The 21923-nt window shown below is 33.1% G+C and overlaps 1 protein-coding gene across 2 annotated transcripts in view; it reads right to left on the reverse strand.

Moving 5' to 3' along the window:
- for (cGMP-dependent protein kinase for) overlaps positions 1-21923 on the reverse strand; it is a 121795-nt gene that overhangs the window by 83671 nt on the left and 16201 nt on the right. The window contains exons 1-2 of one of the 2 annotated variants that reach the window (XM_013324431.1): positions 19037-19208; positions 889-1640 (exon numbers count right to left, since the gene is read on the reverse strand). In XM_013324431.1, coding sequence (XP_013179885.1) covers positions 889-1376 — 488 coding nt within the window. In that variant the 5' untranslated portion in view covers positions 1377-1640; positions 19037-19208. Of the gene's footprint in view, positions 1-888; positions 1641-19036; positions 19209-21923 lie in introns of those variants that run through there. The other variant, XM_013324430.1, reaches the window with a different exon arrangement.

Raw genomic sequence — 21923 nt, forward strand, 5'->3', positions numbered from 1 at the left:
GTTGAAATATATTAACATTTAGTGTATCGAGATTTCAATGACTTAGAATATATATATATAAACATATACATATGTTTATTACTGACAAGGTTTGCAATGATGGGCTATGATGTAAATGTGCAAATTTAAAAAGTAAATCATGTTTTTGGCAGTCACGAGATTTCAGTTAACGTGTTTGCTATGGGGCGTATTGTTCCCAATATTTATCTTAAATGAGTTTGATACACCAATTGGAATTCGTTTGTTTCAAGATCCATATGACATTTTAAATTTGATTTTTTTATTGGATTTTGTTTATTAGTAACATGATGTTTGAAAAAATTGCTAAATCTGTACATCAATAATATTTAATAACGCAACTAATGAGATATTAAAATATCCGTATCATTATACTTGAGAGTTTTGCTAATTACGAAAGTACTTTTGACGTACCCTCATCATCGCATTCACTAAGTCCTTGAATTAAATTCATCAAAAATTCGATTTACTTTTCTGAGAATTGAATCATTCGAGTCCGGCTGAATGCGTGTGCGGTTCTGTTTGATGATACGCTAAACAAAAAATGTTCTGTTGCAATGCCTTATCTTATTCAATAATAAGCAGGTGCACATTAATTGTACGAAAGTGGTATACGACCAACTGGATTTTACCTTCATAAAGTTAATTTCGAAATTCGAATGTCATGTTTACGATAATAATCTCGATAAATCCTCATTGGCAGTTTGTGATCTGTTTTTTTCAAACGAAAACAAGGTCTAACACAAACTGTGCTGCGATAGGACTTATCTATATACAAACTCTTGTCTATCAATGAGGCATAATTGTGTCAATCGCAACGATGTGTAGTTAATTAGCGTTCTCTAATAGATAAGGAAGTTAGGTACTCACGTTTCGCTCTTGTCGTAGACCGGGAACGTCTGGTGCGCCAAGTCTTGTAACGACGAACTCGTCTGCGGCTCCGCAGAGATACCCTGAGCTCTCTGTTTCCTCGGGGCTCTTGACCCTCTCGCGTACTGCTGGTAAGGGAACACGCTCTGCAACTTGTCCAGTTGCGAGCGCAGTTCCAGCATCTCCTGATCGCGCTGCTTCAGCAACGCCTCCAGCTCTCTAATCCTCTCTATCAGCGGTTGCATATCGCTCGTTACCGTCGCATTGGCGACACAATTCTCCGAGTCAGAATTCATCGCGGTTGGAGTCCCCATTATTCCGTTCGACTCCACTTCTCTATACGTTTCATCTAAAGCGCGTCTATCGCCGTTGACGGTAGGCGCCACGGTAAGCGCTCCTCCTCCTGTATTCACTACGGCCCTCGGCTCATCGTCACCAGCGGTCCGCTGTGACGATCCAAAGCAGAGGGTGTCGAAGCACACGCGCATTCACTCGGCTACAGGACACTGCACCGAAGCACTAGGGATTCGCACGGGTTAGTTAAGTCAAAGGTACTTTGTTTGGTTCACTCGCACTAGAGTTAGTTTATAACGGTCTGAGAACGGCGCACGGCGGGGAAGGCAGGATGTGTGTGGGTCGGGTCGAAGCGCGAGTCGTGCGGCGCGAGTGCGGACGGCCGGAGTAGTGCTGATACGGCCGCCTGCTCCGCAGTCTGTCGCCTCGCCGTCAGCCCCGCGTGCCTCGGCGACGCCCTGCAACGTTACGTCTTCTTATTAAACTGTATTTGCACCATTTATCATATCAAACATCATCGACATAAAAATAGAGGTGAAAAAATGTGACCGTCTCTGTTTTTAGATAACGATTAAACGTCATAGCGAACGACTGTTCCTAGGACCGGCGTGCTCGCATTAAAAACGACCGAGCAATGAACGACTGGCGATGATAATTAAATATTGTGTTATCAATGTGGACTTGTAAATATTCATTCTTAATTAATGTTCCAGTCATTGAATTCTGAGAAAACCATTAGTTGTATCAGATCTCGAAACCGCTTTGTTTATGAAAATTGATAAATATAAATTACACATATTATGATCGACGAAGCACTCAAACAAATAAAGAACAAGATATAAAAAGATGATTTCTGCGTATTGCTTAACATTGGAATATATCTTCACAGTAATAGTTACTGTGGGCTTGTGGCAGACGGCGTTCAAACGTTTGTTTTTTAGTTTAAAATACTCGGCCGGTCACCTGATTCATGCGTAATACGATCGCCACATGATTTTGTATCTAATCTAGTGGAGATTCTTTTCCATCTTTAAAGTGATACGTCAAAGATTCAAATACGATAACTATCGACATGGTGACGCGCAAAATTTTCTAGTCAATGAGAATCTATTTTTTCTTTTTCCACTTTATGGCTGTTTCCATATTCTATTTGTCTAGGAGACCAGTCTAACCGACTATTTTTAAAGTGATAAAATTGAATAACATGATTTGGTTTCGACTGTAAAATATTTCAACTGTCAAAGAATATAAACCCGTATATAGACCGACAAAGTTATCTGACCCGATGGGCCTAACTCTAAGTAAATTATGATAGCAGCGTTTTTTCACCGGCCCAGATAAAAGCTAGTCGCACTCTAAGTTTGATACGGGAAGTTAGAAAATGAATATGTCAATGTCATTGAAAAACAGATAACTTTGATTACTTAATTATGTGCCAAATAATTAAGACACAATTTATCCAAACCAAAAGTATTTAACATTTTTTTTTCAATATAATCTACATGTGTTCATGATAATTAACTACCGCATCTGTGTTATCATATAACTACAGAACACACTTTGATTTGTTTTGTTTTTAATTAAAAAAAACTACTATAGCTTTTATGAAAAAAAAATGCTTTAAAATTGTTCTTGAAAGTGTTATTACCAAATTCAACACATTTTTCAAGTTACGAAAAAAATCGAGGAAAATACAAAATGAATCCGTGCAAAGGCGCGGACAACAACTAGTTTAAAGTAACAAGAACATGCTATTAAACTAGTAGGATTATGTGGCAGTTTGTCGACTAACACATTAACTAATTGGTACAAAAAAAAACCTTTCGTTCCATGCCTAAACGTGTAATCTAATCGGATTGACAATGATATATTAGTATAATTAACATATAAATTAAAAATTAATTATGCTAAAAATAAATAATGTCAGTTAATATTTTAATGTCCAAATATCAATCTACCTATCTATGATTTAACACTATAAAGGTGATGTTTGACGACAGGTGATCAAACTATTCATCATGTATTGTATGGTGACAATCACCAGTGATGAATAAATATCACCACATAGACACCAACATTTTAATTATGTAAATTTATGCTATATAAAACATAATTTTCCTAAGAGATTAGCATTTAAAATGTTTAACGATCAGCGGGTTGCTAATTATTTATCCTATATAAGACAACTGTTTAATTAGACGACTTAAGCTGGTGACATTATAACTTACGATCCGCGCAACATTTTTTTTATTCTTTACTTAGACTTTAAGATCTATTTTATTCTTAATTTTAATATTTTAATAAACGGTTGGTATTTTGTTTTGATACCATGGTGGCTGAAGTCAGATTTACAGTATTTTTTAATCAAATTTGTGGTTTTAAATTAAAGCGTTCGCATTAAAAAAATACAGATAATTATTTTACGCAAATATTTTGTGACTTGCGAATTTATGATTAAATAGAAACATAGATTGTAAAAGTTACTTAATAAGATGACATAACACTCTTATATCTATGTCATCTATTGACATATCTATGGTGTATAGTTTTTTTTTTAATTGGACACTCAGCACGGTTGTCAGATAATTTTAATCATGATTGCTCGCGCGCGGTTGCAGTATAAAGAAAGTAGTCGGAGCGGAAATAATACTTCGTCGTTAGTGTCTAGATAAGTCGTGTAACTGACTGATAATAAAAACCGGTTAGACTAGGGTCATTTATGTAGAAAAAAAATTGTAATCCCGTTGAACGGGTGAAATAAGTTTTTTAATTCCATGCTTAAAAACAAAATGGGTTTTGTTATTCTTTTTTTAAATGTTACTCTCGTGCCAATAGAAGTGTCATTTCTATTGACATTTATTGGCTCGTGTTGTCTCAGTTTTTTCAAAGATAATGAGAGAGATGATATGATGTCACAAAGTCCAGGAGGCCTAATTTTGCTCCTCTTTCATTGTTCCTCTCCATTTTCTTATAAGGAAAGGATGAGAAGTGAAAGTGTATTTTTCGGATGAGAGGATGAATGGGACGGGAAAATGTTCTCTTTCTGTGCTTCCCCTCCTCGGTTGGTTAAGGTTAGCAACGCATATACATCTTATGTCTGTAGGCATTGGTCGCTTCGCGATTTCAGCGGTTTCAGGTGGCCGCTCGCTCGTTTGTCACCGTGATATAAAAAAATAAAGTGCTACGACATTCAGAACATACAGTTACGAAGTGAAAAAGTTCCATGTTTGGATTTGAAGTCCGTCTTATATTTATTTTTAATCTACTTTTAACGTTACGTAAATAGTTCTCATTGATATTGGCCGCTTGCCGGATTCACTCATTATTTTATTATCTTTACCAGAACATGTATTTGTTTTTACAGTTGCCACCGGTCGGGAGCTACTTAAAGATATACTTTTTTTATCTTAAATATATATTATTTACTAATATCATGTTATAATTTGACGTACTGTTTAAAATACGTGTATTAAACCACGACCAAATAATAACGATGTAATTCAGCAGTAGTCTTAACATAAATAATTGACAATCTCATTAGAATTGTCGTCATAAAAGAAATGAGTTTCGGAACAAAAATAATTCATAATGAGGGTACTTCGACAACTCACATCGGGCGAGATGTTAAACACCTCAGTATTCTCGTGACCTTGAGCATTGTAAAGTATTCGAAACGTCGGCAATTAAAAATATAAAATATACGCGATAAAACTCGTGAAATTAGTTTCATTTCAATTTGTACGGGTCGTGTTAATATTAAGTGACGAAAATTAAACGTAATACAAGAAAACAAATGTAATGTTGCTATAGGGTTGAAAAATAAAGTTGTTTATAACAAAGAAGTCTTAAAAGTCGTCATTCCAAACGACCGAGTGTGTATAAAAATTTTGGCTGTTACTAGTGAGTATAAAACAGTTATAAACTGCAGTGTTAGTATATCTATATATATAAAAGAAAGTCGTGTTGCTTACACTATTTATAACTCAAGAACGGCTTTACCGATATGGCTGAAAATTGGTGAGGAGGTAGCTTAGAGCCAGGAGACGGACATAGGATACTATTTACTCATTTTTTTTTTTCGAATTTATGTCTTGAAGAGCTGCTTTTTATTAAACTTACTAATACTATTAATGCGTATGTTTAGATGGATGTGATGGGGATAGATGGATGGGTGTTTGAAGATATCTAGAACGGCTGAACGGATCTCGATTAAATTTGGCATACGTATAGAACATAGCCTGAAAGAACACATAGGCTACACTAATTAAGTTTTTTTTATATACCCATGCGGACCGAGTCGCAGGCGACAGCTAGTTTTGAATAAAAATTAAGAGTTTTATCAAAGAATCCTTAGTTATAAAATGTAGCCTTGAATATATAGTGAACATTTAGTATTTAGTATGAGACACTTAAATAGTGAAAGATATGTTAATCATAACCTTAGCCTGGTTTAAAAGTAGGCGTCCATGTTACTCATACTCTAGTTCCGATGGGTGTGCATATATTCTAAAAACCCTTTTTCCACTAGCACGTCAAACACAGTCATAGCTATTTCTATGAACAATGCAATACAATATTTCTATTGACCCACGACTCTCGTTCAAGCAATCGCGCGTTGACAAAGTCACTCAGCTTAGTGGAAATCGGGCTTAAGGCGTCGCAAAGGGTATCTCATATGCACACAATCGGTGCATGGAATAAATGTCGATTAAGTCACGGTCGCGGACAACAAATCATAAGATCAATTTTCACTAAATCTTAAAGAATATCTTTATTATAGAAAAAAGAAAAGAAAATGTTAAGCCCGACTTTACGTAGAAAAGAAATGATGTGCGTCAAAAGCTTTTGAACTATTAGAGAAACTATTAAGAACGAATTCTTAGGAATACATCATTAACAAGTGTTTTATATGTTCGCTTTCATGCAACACATATTTACGTTTTCATCGTACTACACAACTGAAAACAAGTTTCTATGACAATTTAAATAATTATGGTATTCATATTTCTTAAGTTTCCTTCTTCACTTACTTAAATGCGTAATAAGATAGAATAGTTCTATAACGTGTAACGTCATGAGCTACTAAGGCAAAAAGCATTATATTATATAAGATGTAATTTAAAGTAAAGAACGATGTTGTTACGATGAGATAGAGACAGGGCAAGATCCAAGGACCTAGCTGGGCGTTTGAGGGGTTCCGAACGAAGATTCCGCCTCTCCTTCTTAGCACTGGTGGCGACCACTTTGGGGTTTTAGTCGGTGCAAGCCCACTATAACCACCCTTGTTACTGTAAGGTTTGGGTACCCCCAGTTATTACGAATTAAAACATATTATAATAGAATTTATTTTTATTAAATGCTACATTGTGATTATATCTTGGAAATATTTGTGTAACGAAGACGTAATTTCGTATTTCATATAAAAACGTAAGAATTCAAAGCGGGTCCACATTTATCACGCTTTGGTACATGTTAAGGTCACAATGTTGTAGGAAAAAAACTCGCAATTCAACAATTCAGATATCATTGTTGAAATTATATCAACAAAAAAGCCAGACGACGAACAATTTCAAGCAATTTCATACAGTCATAATTACTCAGTGCGAGTCCGAATCTTGTACGTCAGGTTATTCGGAACGAAGAATTTCAGGCTTTCAAATACAAAGTTTAACAGAAAAAATCTTACAATTCTCTTTGAAGGTAATATTATTTATTTAAATGAAATATATCTTAATAATATTATAAATGCGAATTTTTGGATGTGTGGATATTTGTTTTAAGGTATCTCCAGAACGTCTGCATGTGTCACGCTGATATTTGACATATATGTAGAACAGAGTCTGAAAGTACACTAAGTTACTAAATAAGTTTTTTCTTAATTCCGTGCGGACGGTCGCGGGAGACCGCTAGTGACTACACTAGCGGTCTCCCGCTTATAAGAATTATATGCTAATAAGTATTTTATACTAATAAAATACTTATTAGCATATAATTCTTTAAAATAAAATAATTAAATCCGGATTAAAACAATTCGTTATTTATAACTTCTTTGTTCAACGTAATAAACGTAAATGTATGTATAAGTCCGTTAATATCAATAAGTGTGACCTTGAATATTGCAAATTGAACTTTAATATGATATTGAGAAAAGTTCATATTTGATTGTAATAAATTCCTGTCGTTTAATTGTAGTATTCTATAAGTTTTTCGTACAACCAGTTTCGTTAACATAGATTGATTGTAAACAATTATTTTTGATGGACTGTAATAATTTAAGGTATTTGTAATTGGAAAATTTTAACTGAAAATATTGATAAAACATTAATTTTGATGACCAAATCTATCATCAGAAAAGCTTGTCATCGAAATTAAATAGAGTAATATGGTATATGAATAATGCTTGTGATTTTTTTTTTCACCGTAATTTTGACATTAAAATCGGATTTTATATAATAAAAATAAATTATTCGTTTTTAAAATACAAAATATTTTTTTCTTTTTTAAATTTTTTAACTTGTTCATTTCATTAAGCTTGTATGATTATATTTTTTTAATCTTTTAATGAATCTTTTTTTAATTTCCAACAATAATCAAAATAAAACCGGTTACTAAAGAAGCGAAGTCGAGTAATCAGATTATGTATGTTATTTATTTACCAATTATATAAAGAGAAAAGAGATTAAAATTTCAGAATTTTATTTTCTTGTCATATAACCTCGAATAAACTTTTCGATTGACTTATTTATATAGTTTAGTACATATTTCATTTATATATCTTACTATATTATATATTGCTAGCTGTCGCCCGCGACTCCGTCCGCACGGGATTAAAATTAGATGTTGGCCAATTCTCAGACCAACTCAATATGCTCACAAAATTTCATGAGAATCGGTCAAGCCGTTTCGGAGGAGTATAAGAACGAAAATTGTGACACGAGAATTTTATATATAAGATTTGTTAAAAGTTGTCATTCTACATAATTTTATATTAATAAATTTTCGGCCAAAAAAACATCGTAACTAATCTTTACTAAGTTTTTAAACAAAAGGACACTAAAAAATAAGGCCATAGGTCCATAAACTTGTGATACTTTTGCAATACAAGGGTAACTTTCGATACATTGATGTGCAAACAAAAATTAATATACCATATTGGTGCTGATTGGCAGTCGCTCTGGCTTTATGTACATAAACTCTGTCATAAACATCAGAGGCCTGTTTTATTGTGGCGAGAAATGCAATATCCTTGCGCAATGAACACATATCTTTGTTCAAGTTTTTCTTGTTTCGCAATAACTACAATGTACTTTATACCTTTACCTTTTAGATTTTTCAGAAAATATAACAAGGGGATGTGACGTTTTTATAAGTAGAAAAATATAGCATAACGCCTAGATTAATCTTACTAATATTATTAATACGAATGGTCAGATGGATGGACTGATGTTTGTTTGAACGGATCTCGATAAAAATTTTAATTCCTTGAGGACGGAGTCGCGGGCGACCGCTAGTATTTAACCGCGTATATTCAGAGAAATGTCATATTAACTATGGGTTTCCGGGACCAAAATATCTTTAAAATATGTTGTCCCTGTTTTGTCAAAGATAATGACAGAGCTGATTATGTTTTATATAGATTTAGATCTCAGAAACCGACGATAAGCATGCCGTTTGTTAACCATATTCAACAAAATTGTAAGGTGCTTTATCCGTCTTTATTTATTTAATATGTGGAAGTTGATAAAATGTAAAGTTTATAAAACTTTCTTAAACATTTATTAAATTCCTCCTCAAATATTCACATATGCGTTGTTACTCTGGTTCTGAGGTCATTGTCACTTTGTAAGATTAGAATTAACCAATAGTTTAAATCCTGTATAAATCATTATGTCATCCAGCTCCCTCCTTTTGAAAAAAACAGAGATAACATTAGTTTTTGTAGAGGTTTAGAGACAGTGAAAATCGAATGTGGATTTTCACCGTCTCTAAATACAATTTTTCCTTGGTGGAATTAGTGTCTTTAATTAAAAATGTTTTTATTAGCAACTTGTAGTAAACTTAGTATGTCACTTATCTATTTAAAAATATTAGTGAATGAAATAAAAAATATTTGTATAAAAGAATAAATGATATGTGATTATGAAAGTAAAAGCGGGGTTAAACAAAGTGCATTCGCTTCGAAGCGATTCCATATCGAACTTCGAAAATGTATGGGACTGACGCGCGACAATCACGTGACTTAACGAAAGTTATTGTTGTTTACATTTTTGAAGTTCGTTATAGAATCGGTTCGTAGATTGCACTTTGTCTAACCACGCAGTTCAGTCGCCTCTTTGGTTAACGTATCACATATTGTCTCGCTGAGCTATTTTTAGTTTGTATTCAATTAAAATCAATTGAGCTAGCGAGGGCTGTCACATTCACAATTATGTTATTTACGAGTAACAAGCAAGGAGTCAGACTGTCGTAGTGAAATCGCGTTTATTTAGAATTAAGAATGATTGGACTTTATTGGCGAGAGGTATTAAACAAGCGTAAATTTAATAACCAACATGGGACTGGTCTGAATACTACTAATACTAATCGTTTGAATGTTTACGAGTAACAAGCAAACAAAGATTAATCCCTACAGACACTTTGTCTGGAGCTAAAAAATCAACTTATCAGTCAACTAATCATCATCATCAGCTCACTATACGTCCCCGCCGAGGGCCTCGGAGCCTACCCTAAGTTAGTGGTGACTAGGCGATAGTCAACCACGCCGGCCAAGTGCTGGTTGGTTGACTTCACACATATCTTTGAATTTCTTCTCAGACATGTGCAGGTTGCATCACAATGTTTTCCTTCACCGTAAGAACGTCGGATATATGTACATACATGTAAATCAAAAAACACATTGGTACATGGCGGGATTCGAACCCAAGACCTGCAGATAACAAGTCATGTGCTTGATCCCTGAGCCACCAACTTTACCACAACTTAAGTCAACCATTAATGCATTGGTAGTTATGGAAATTTTGTTTGTATTAAATTCACAAATACATTGACAACGAAAATCGACCTTTATTATTGAGCGTCCTATTTAGTTGGAATTCAGTATTTGCCGGTTTACACAAATGCATTGCACTGAATGTTTGAAAGTATAACAGACTGATAATGCACAAACATGCACATTTTAAGTCGTAAACACTTCTGTCCAATAGCTACAGTTGGTGACCAGCTGATACTTTTCCATTGGCTCTTAATTGTTAATAAAGTAAACACTTCACAATAAGAGGCCGTACAATATTACAATTGAAGGATTATGAGGGATTTGCTTCAAAGATTACTAGTAACATTTTACAATGAAATACTTAAGCATTGAAGTCGCAAGATAACCAAAAAATTTGTCCCATACAAATAAAAATGAAGATCAAAAATAGCAAAATTACGTTAGCATTTATTAGCTAAATGTTAAACAAACTGTACATATTTATTTCCACTTACAAGATGTCCCAATTCATTATAAACGTGAAATGTAGACGAAAATAATTTTCCGTGTAATCCATCCACGTCGCTAATCTGACGCTACTAGCAACATCACATTTATCAAGAAATCTATTACTGTCGACAGTTTCAATGACCTGTCAATACTTTAAACAGATTTCTATGCTGCAAACGCGTGTTTCTATTTAGGTATTTCATTAGAAACACGATAAGTTATCATTCATTTTTTATAAGAAATGATTCCAGAGCAATTTAAACTTTTATGGAATAAACCTGTACTCTAAAATAATATTTAAATATGTGTTATATAATTTTGTCAACAGAAATGTCTTTAAATTTAAACAAAAGGTCTTTTACTTGAAGCACTTCTTACAGGCGCTTCTTTGAATCGCCATCTCAGTAGTCACTAATTTTTCCTCGTGTCCCTTCTTTCAACTTCATGTCATCTTTTACGCAATTAATTCATCCTTCAACTTATCTAATTCTTAATACATATAACCTTTGCCTGCTCTTTAACCTTTATATTCATAAAAAGAGTACTCAAAAAAAAGTTATAATAACCCACAACCGGATTCCAAACAATGGTATCATTTAATCGACATTGAAAGATATACATCAGTAAGCCCATGGCACATTTATACAGCATCAATCACAATCTGCCAAAACACGATAATTACGATACCCAAGTGATAGGTGTGACGAGTGACCCACAATACTTCTAATGACATGTTCCGTACATTAAACGCACCGTGCATAAGGAAAACGTCGAATTCACGAAGACTGACATTTTAAATTACTTAATAACATAAGATATCGTGTCAAGCTTTTTCTACGAAAGGGAATTTAATTTTTAATTTAATGGAGTTTTTATTTTTAATACAAATATAAAAGTTAATTTTGTTTGCGATTAAAATAATGAATCCGGGACTTAAACATATTTGTTGGATAACAATTTCAATATTTTTTTATATTTTTTTAAAATATTACTGTCAATTTACAATAGAAAGAAATAGCAACTTTTTATTACAACTGCAATTTAAAAAAAAACAAACGAATTGAGAATTGTTTAAAATTCCCCTATAACTTCGGAATTGAAGCATGTTTAATTGAATAATTATATAAAAATGTACTAACTATTCAATCCTTAATAGTATTGACCTGTCATCATTGTTGTCAAATGACAATAACACTGTCATGATAACATAATTCATATAGTTTTTAATTATAAGGCCGTGAAATCTGTGCAAATTAAAGCTTTCTTAAAATGGTAAACGATTATAAAGATCAGTGGTTCCTGACAGCTGATTGACAGTTTTCGTTCAACAAACAATGTTGTAGTAATTTAAAATTTTGGTCACTTTTATAATTGCCTATGTAGTTAAAGTAATCAATAATTTAAGTTTACATTAAATTACTCTTTATTTACACAAACATTATATTAATAGCATTAAACATATTTAAGAAATGATATTTTTAAAGACCAAAAAAATGTTGTGACAAAACAAAAAATTGACCTTTTTACTTTTTTGTACTTTATAATCCAAAAGTTAATTCTAATTTACAATCTGCAATTTTTTGTTAATTATCGTTTATGTTTGCATTTTCTTAATTGCAGAAATTAAAGAATTATGTGATCCTGTATCAGATAACTTACAATGCCATCTTCGAACCATTTCTGTACCGAGTTCAGAACAAAATCACAGAGGTCGCTGCACGTTTTTGATAAATTTACGACTCTCGATCTTTTGCTTAAATGCCCTATAATTTATTTAACAATAATTGTATCTTTAAATGGCTACAACATGTGCAGTCCGCCGCGTGGTACGACACGAGGGCGGAGTCCGATTATTTATGAAACGAAAAAAATATTTATTTTAACCATCTCTTAATATCATGTCGCGGTCAGTGTTTGAAAAATGGTCAAATTTAAAATCGCTCATTCACCCCTAAAATCAATTGTAATGCCGACTTAAAAGTTCTGAAAAAAAAATCTAACCGTAATATACTACAAAAATTAATTAAATATTATTCAGTACGAGTATTTAAAAAAAACAGGTTTTTTATTAAGAGTATTATATTGCACCGGCAATAAAATAGCAAATAACGATTGTAATGTGGGTTTAGTGCGTAATAAAAGTATATTTTAACATTAATTATAGTACATTCGTATTTTAAATGAAATCAAAAGTAGCCGCTTTTGAATCGGTTGTGAATAAGAAAAGACTTTGATGTCATAAAATCTTTTTTACGATTCCATGCGCAATACATATGAGTATTTTGTAATATAAAATTTAAGCAATTACATTATTTTACAAGGACTTAAACGTTAAACATGATCACATGGTGATGATGATGATGATGATGATGATGAATTAATTACATTAAATGTGTTTTCAAATTAAAAATTGATATCTCATAAACCCATTCAACTGTAGTTCTGTTGGCCTAGCACAAATATTTGTGACAAGCACCATAGTATCATCATCGACAAAATTTGTATTGAAATCTGTGCTTCCTATCGGACGTAAAGTACACCAAAAATAACATATTAATCTTGAGATAATTGACGTGGACCACACATATGTTTTAGGTAATCTTTAGTATGCGTTATAAATTTCAAAAATAATTTAAAAAAAACACGAGTTAAGTAGGTACATAATAGGTTGCAAAACCATTGTGATTACAATAATTCACTATAATAACCAACAATCGAAAGTGATGAAGAAATTTGCATTGCACATAAAATGTACATAATTAGCTAATAAAATCCAATACTGGTCATAATATGGACAATATTAAAATAAAATACAGTGCGCTATTGGTCAAGGTTTCATAATACTGAACCGACAAGTTTTCTATGACACGTAATTAGAACACAACCTATGACACATAATGACTTTTAAACTAAATATAAAAGCGTTTTAAAATCTGTGTACATTTCAAACATTTCTGTTATTATCTAAATTCGTTGAAACAGGGTAATGAGGATGCACAGTTGTTGTTTCCACTTCTTATAAGATAATGGTTGGAAAGGAAAGCGGACCAATATTGGGCTTCCGACACGCACCCTAATCAGACGAACGCAGTATTTCACCGGTGGAGCCGGCTTATTCGTGCCACAAATATTGGTCATTCTTTTTTTTATATCATAAGGTGGCAAACGAGCGAGCGGCCACCTGAAAAACGTTGAAATAGCGAAGTGACTGTTGCCCATAGACATACGCAATTACATATGCGTTGCCTAACCTTTAATCGACGGAGGAGATGATGCACAGAAAGAAAAATTATTTTCCCTTTCCATACATCTTTTCTTATAAGAAAAAGGTCTGGAAGGGAAAGAGGACTAAATAAGGCCTCTGGGAAACATAGGTCTACGTATTGATTTAAAAACCTATTAGTCAAACTAACATTAATATAAAAACATTCTGAGGTAAAATAGAAGCGAATCACCTTACTTTATAAAATCGGTAAAGTTGTTTAGGCTACAGACACAATGGAACAGAAAGATACCTACACATTCCTTCTCCTTCCGTCAGTCATGCAAATAGTTGGTTTTGTATTCTTAAATCTTGCCGATATTGATAGCATGTTTATATAATTTTGGTATCTGCACGTGTACTTTATAAGTGAACTCTTTTGAAACGACTGAACCTATTTTGGCATAAAAGCTTTACGATGCCTGACAATGCTTTTAACCTTTGAACGAAAGAGTTTCACCTTACCAGATTTATATGCTTATAAACTTATCTCGCGTAACTGTCAGCTGCCATTAGCTTAAATCTTAAGCTGCCATTAAAAGTAACTTAAGACCAAAGGAAGGTTTTAAATTTACTCTTTAAGAAAGGGTTAAAAGATACACTGCCATTAATTGATTTCTTGTTATAACGATATAAATCTGCCTTATATAAAGTTACCTTTTTACCACTTAACCAACCAAAGTTACAAATATAATGACGTCATTAACCTTTCTTATAAAATTAATTCTACAAATATAAGTCGCACTCTTAATGCCTAGTCCAAGTTAATACTAACTATATACGGCTTTATGTCAATAATATCAGGTATTCATTATGCCAGTATAGTGGGACTACTGTCCTGTGGTGGCATGAACTGTTTAGGCACACTGGTGCCAGTTAATGTTTACATTATACCAGTTGCATACAAGCAGTGATTTTAAGCGCTACTGTCTTACCGCACTGGCGTAATATAAACCGGACATTATGTTATATACTAGCGACACAAATATAGTTATTACGTTAGCGTATGTGTGTGTGTGTGTGTGGGCAGTATATAGAAACAATGCACCGGCGGTCACCGGCGACGGCTGGCCGTTTAGCGAGTAGGGCGTAATTGAAACCGCGTGATATCGACACTTCGAACGCAACTACAACAATGTACTTGTCTCAACATTCATATTATTTTACAAGTCATTTCCAATTTGATTTACATTATAAAAACCATTGTCGTCAGCTCAAATACAAGGTTCCAACTTACCCTAAGTTGGAGTGAAACCTTTGACAATTACGCTGGCGTTGAGCTGATTGGATTATTTCACATACATAATTCTTCGTAGAAAATCATTAATATATAATTTCATTGGAGATGTGTACAAACGACCACTAAAATGCTAGACAAATTCTAATGAATTTTCATAACAGCACTCATAAAAATCTGTGCCAAGTACTTTCCTTTATAGACGTTATTCTTTTATTAACAAAAGATAAGTCACTAAAAGGTGTAAATTTTTTCAATCTTAAAATTTAAATATAAATTGTTTTTTTTTTAAATTTCTTTGGTTTAAATTATATCTTGTTAATTGAGTTGTAAATAAAATGAGCACAGTTTCATGAAACTTACGACTTGATCAAGATATGGGAAGTGTTAAGTCAACAACGTACCGCTTCTTAAAGCATAAATTTGACAAAATATTGGCTTGGATTTCGGTGTACTTGAATACTCGTTCCCAATATCCATTAACACTCAATCAAAAAAAAATTACTTTTAATTCAAGTTCTTTATCCTTTACGTAATAAAGTACAGTAAAGGAAATATGTATCTCACTAATATTATAGACTAGCTGGCGCCCGCGACTCCTTTAGCGCTGAATTAAAAGAAACAAAATTAGTAGCCTATGTGTTCTTCCAGACTATGTTCTGTATATGATAAATTTCATCAAGACCCATTCAAGCGTTCTGCAGGTACTTTCATCGAAACATACGCATTTATAATATTAATAAGATGAATAAATTATCACTGTGTGATTAATATAAATTAACCTACACATGTTTGAATGTTTCACATCAAATTTTGATTTTTGTAGTTACAACACGTTACGTAGGTACCATGGAAATATTGCTATTGAAGAAGTTAACGCTTATCAACTGTTATCCTTGTAAAAAAAACAACTTTTCTTTTTAAACTACTTTTTTAATGCAAAATAGAAAAGGTCTAGAAGTGATGAATCAACTTGAGATATTAATTTATCTAGAACTTTCTGCGACCTTACAACACGACACGTAGTGAGTTGCAGGAAAATTCAAACGATTGTATTGGAAAATTTATTTTATAAAGTATATTATAATTTCAAGGATAAACGTTTGTATTTTGAATAGAAAATTATTATTATTATTTACGTGTTTCGCAATAAAGAGAAGGTTTAGGACAATCACAGTTTCTAATACAAATGTATGTAATTAAATACATTTTATTCCGTCCAAGTGATATCGTTATCAAGTAAAAAAATTTAATTAATTTTAACTTTTTTTATATTATAAGGTGGCAAACGAGCGAGCGGCCACCTGAAATCGCTGAAATAGCGAAGTGACCGTTGCCCACAGACATACGCTATTGCATATGCGTTGCCTATATTTAATCGACCACGATCCACTTCCCATCCTTTCTTTATAATAAAAAGGGTGGGAAGGGAAAGAGGACTAAATTAGGTCTCCGGAACGGACACTTATAAGACGAAACCCGGAATTGCTTCCACTTCACGCCTGTCTTCTGTGTGGTCGTAGTATTTCACCGGGCGAGTCGGGCCAATTCGGGCGAAGATGTCAAAGGGGGCTCTACCACTGTTAAAACTAACTGTTTAACTTCTTACTATCCCAATGTTATAAATGCGAAAGATTGATGAATCTTTGCTTGTTAGTTATAAGATATCACCAGAACGACTGCACGGATATCGCTGAAATTAGGTGAAGATGTAGAACATTAATTAGTAACCTATATCTTCCTCTAGATTAAGTTTTTTTAAGACGGAGTCGCAGGCGATATCTACAGAGAAATAAATTATTATTTATTTTAAAATAATATGATATTCAATTTAACATTCAGTATCATAACAAGTAACACTCCAAGGCTCGGTATAATTATCAAGTACCGTACAATTACAGCTTAGAAACACGCTATTTGTCTGTAATAAAATAATAAATTCTAATAGCATAGGCACTAAGGAAGTTAGTAAAACAACACTTTCTTAAACTATAAACGCAGATAAACAAACTAGCAGGCTAACTTGTTCTTATGTTAGTAAGAAGCAACTTGAATGTTACCTTTTTATGATTAAAGCAAAGGAATCAAACAGAATGATACTATTCCGATAGAGCGTTGCGTAATAGAAAAGTATAGTGTACACGAATCCTTTTTCTCATGTAGCAAAATTGCGTGCCGTCATAACACACACAGAAGACAGTCGTGTAATGCAAGCAATTCCGCGTTTCGTCTGATGAGTGTGCGTCCCGGAGGCCTAATTTAGTGCTCTTTTTCTTTCCACCCTTTTTTATATATGGAAAGGATGGGAAGTGGAAGTGGCCTACCGGATGAGAGGATGCATGGAAAGGTGCATCCTCTCCTGCGTCGATTAAAGGTTGGCAACGCATATGTAATTGCGTATGTATAAGGGCAACGGTCACTTCGCTATTTCAGAGATTTCATTTTTGGCCGCTTGCTCGTTTGCCACCTTATGATATAAAAAAAAAGTTTCAATAGTATTGTAAGATAATGTCTTCAAACGTTAGTTTATTGGGCAAAATGTTGCAATGAATAGGAAATATGTATATTTTGAAACTACGTCTCAATTACGTTCTCATTTAACCTGGCCAATGTATTCGTTTGTTCTGGAATCCAATTACGGCGGTTTTATTGAGCCGACGTAATTACAAACTGCTTAAGGTATGTAACATATCGATCCACATGAATACTTTGACCGTTGTTAAAAGTTAAGGACGTTGTACTTTATCGTGATTAGTTATCTTTAAAACGATTATATTTGAACACAAATGAAGTTATTAATAACGCATCTTGTATTGTATTATATCTTTGTTTATTTTTATCTGCAAATAGATTAAATTGATAGTATTATTGTTTATGATTTTAAAGCTGATGTGACAAATTTATTTATTACTTTAAAAAAAAGTGTTTTGATTTTGTGAACTTGTGAAAGTCGCTTTGTCTTTATATGATTTACTGCAGATTGAATGTAAAAATATTTTCTTTGTTTTTTTTTGTTTTCAAAGATAATGTTTGTGTACTATATAATATAGGTATTTCGTAGGTGTTTATTTATCATATTGTAATTTTAGTTACTATTAACATGTAGTTTGATTATGGGAATGCAATCACACGCTGTTGCAAATCCCGAGGGATTTTTGCTTGATTAACTTTATTATAGCAGAATCCTCATTGTAATGTTAAGTTAATCCAGCTTCAATCGCCAAGGAGTAAAAAATATATAGCTTTTGAGAGATTTCGGTAATGATTTCATACAAAAGCAGTTTTGTAAAATGTCGTGAGTGTGGGTTTTTGTAATTTTGTGGACTGAATATTGTATACGTATCTGAATATCGGTGCCCACGATACAGGCATAACCTAGTGTGGGCATCACAAGATTATCCAAATTAACCATAAATGGTAACTTAAGTTTAATTTAGTTTCTTAGTTATGTGCAATTTTTTATGTTAGTTATTGTTTCTTGGTTTAATCTTTATTACCTAAAATAAAAAGTTTTCTTACTTTCTTTCTTTCTTTCATTTTTATGAAAAACGTCGGACTGTTTACTTACGATTAACACGATAATTGTTAAAAACCTTAAACTTAGTTTATTATTAGATTGTCTCGCTTATTTTTAGATCCATCTATCGCATATTTCTATATCGTTCAATTGCTAAATCAATGTTCCAATCATCTTATGAACGAGGACTTATCAAAAGTAATTTCAACATCGTCACTGAATTTGTCACATTTGATTCCAAATTTAGAATCTCAGAGATTATAGAACTTGTACTTAAGGTTTAAACAAATACACTGGCCGATTGAATACAAAGAAGGATTTATAGTTATTACATTATAAAAAAAAATAATAGCTTACCGAAAACTTGTAAAACAATTGAAAACAACGTTACACACTGAAGTGCACTGTAATCCACACACGTATTTGTTCACAATAAACTGAAATGAACTTACAAAACTGTATCACGAAGTTTAAATCGAGATGAAAACTTTTAAATAATAGGGTGGAATCAAAGACGAGTGCGCATGACAGTCGCGAGTGGACAATAAATTGCCGGCAAGCCGCGGCCAGAGAGCGCCAGATTTACTAGTTCTGTTACCGATAAATTGCGCCTCCGCCCATTTGCAATTTGCCTAGACGTATCGAACACATTCGTTCAATAATTGACAAGTTTTTCTTAGACTTCTGCACTTTGTAAAGTTAAATGTAGTTTTAAAACATATTGTAGTTTTTTTTGACAAATAGAATGTAATGCCTATTTTACATTATGCCAGTACAGTAGGACAGAAGCACTCCAAATCAGCGCTGGCGTACATCTGGTATAATGTAAACAGTTACTGGCACCAGTAGCCAAAACAGTCCATGTCGGGCATGTCCTACTGTACTGGCATAATGATAACACGGCATTACATTCTATTTGTATGCAAATAACAACCGTTGGAACAACACTATTGGCTCTTATTTTTTGCGCACTGTGACTGACGACCAATGATGACATCGCAACTATCAATAAAACGTTACATTGTGAAATCGCCGAAAAAAACGTCACTTTGTAAATGAATTCGTTCAATAATGAATTTGCTAAGATTTTCCAATTTGCCTAACCGGATTACAAACTGACTGCGTACACAATTTGCCGGTGACAATCCCAAGCAATTGAGCCGCGGTATGAAACACAAAAGATAAGCGAATGAACGATAAAATATGACGGCACAAGCGAATGAATCCAACTTAATTGTTCACAGGAAATGCTTAAAATAAGGTCCGTTTCCACTGCTTAAACATTCACACAAAAACAATATCATTATCTTTAGGAATAATGAAAGAGATAACTATACTATGTTGCAACGCTTCACCAGTGAAAACCCATTGTTTTGAATGTCTATTTTTGAACACTTAATTAAATCAATGTTGGTTTTAGTAGTTGTTACCTTGATTTATGAACAGATATAAAAATCGCTTACATTTTCCAAGTACAAGAAGCAACTTCACAGTAATTGGTAGTTTTTTTTGGGTACTTGTGTTTTCTTGCGAACTTTGTTCTTTTTTTGTTAATGGTCACGTAAATTTAATGATTCATTAATGATACTTAGTTAATACTCTGTTTGAAATTAATATTATGAATAATAAAACAATTAAATGTTATTTTATATCAAGAAAATTGGACTGTATGATATAGAAAAAAATGTCGTTGTCATATTTCGTATACATGAAGGATCAATTTTTTGCTTTTTAATCCAGTCATCATATTGCACTCACGCCTGTAACTCGAAGGGGTAGGTAGTGTAATTCCATTTTTTACAACTCTACAACATCCATTTACATACATATTCTACACGTGAATCATTTACTGTGGGTTTCTCATCTCTATTTTGTTAAAATAATGACAGGGATGAAGATTTGTTTCATACGGAGATTTTGATGTCAGAAACCTACGGTTAGACATTTGTCGTTCGTCAAGAGCATTTATCTCATGATAGACGGAATGAAAAATTTGCTAAGGTTACTTAAAAATATATATTACATAGTATGGTGGTCACCTAACGACCTGCGAATCATGTGATTATCCTTTACGTAACAAATTCGGTTATAAGTTACCTACTTAGTTACCTGATAAAAATATTAGCTTTAGTTTTCCATCTCCTTATAACTCTGCTATTTATTTCATAGGTTATTTTGACTCCTGTGTTATAACGTCAGTTAAGTACATTTTCGAAAATTAAAAACATTACTTATTCTTTCGTCAATCGAGAACAAAGGATTCTTGGTAATTTATAACTTATTTAATTAATATTCAATCGGCTTTCGCTGACTGTCATAACTTGCGCCTTCAGGTTATCTATCGCGTGGTCTACGACATCTCTCAAGTAGAGTAGCTCGCACTCGTATCAATGCATTTACGCAAGCGAGGTCGCCGGTCTAACACATTTTGTGACAACTACCGGTATTTAACATAAAAAAGGTCAGTCCTAAAAAGCATTTAGTGGACCGTAACGTGTTCCGGAAACGGTAAATTTAATTATAAAGTCGAGTACTTACGACTCCCGTTCATCTTTTTTTTTCAATATTCAAAACAAGAATGGAATAAAAATACATTTTTAAGAATAGGACATGTAGTGCTTCCACATTGTATTGCTACATACAGTGCCACCTAGCGTCAAGTAGCTGAAAGAGGGAAAAGTTTGTGTTGTTTTGAATATTAAGTATAGATGGCTCTGTTCTATACATCTAGTACACGTTTATTTTATGTCACGTATGTAATGGAAAATAAAAAAATACAAGCAGACATTTAAAGACGTTTTTGAACTCTGTTTAAAAACAGGTTGAGTGGTGCCAAAAAACTGATGTTAAGCAGTGATATTTTTTTTCATTTCGTCAGGAAAGTACCGAATTTTGCCTACCTTCACAAATAATTTTACGCATTTTAAGAAGTTTTCCGATTCTTGCAGATTTATAACAATGGGATCTGAAACAGTGCGATGTTGTAAGCTGCAGACCAAGAAGGTAAGTTTTATTTTTACTTTTTCCCAACATAAAAAACAGCACAATTAATTTCAATGAACCGAATATTCCTGGGGATAATTTTAATTTAAGTGTGTTAGACCACGCCAAATGGTGGTTTGTGGTCTCTGTCTACCCCTCTATGTTACAGGCGTGAATTATTGTTGATATTCTAGAAAAATTTACAAAATTGGTAGAGTTTTTTTATAACACGTCTTATCTTTATACTCAGAATAAGCCTCTA

The sequence above is a fragment of the Papilio xuthus genome, unplaced genomic scaffold, assembly GCF_000836235.2.
Source record: "Papilio xuthus unplaced genomic scaffold, Pxut_1.1 DF824992.1, whole genome shotgun sequence".
NCBI classification, from domain to species: domain Eukaryota; kingdom Metazoa; phylum Arthropoda; class Insecta; order Lepidoptera; family Papilionidae; genus Papilio; species Papilio xuthus.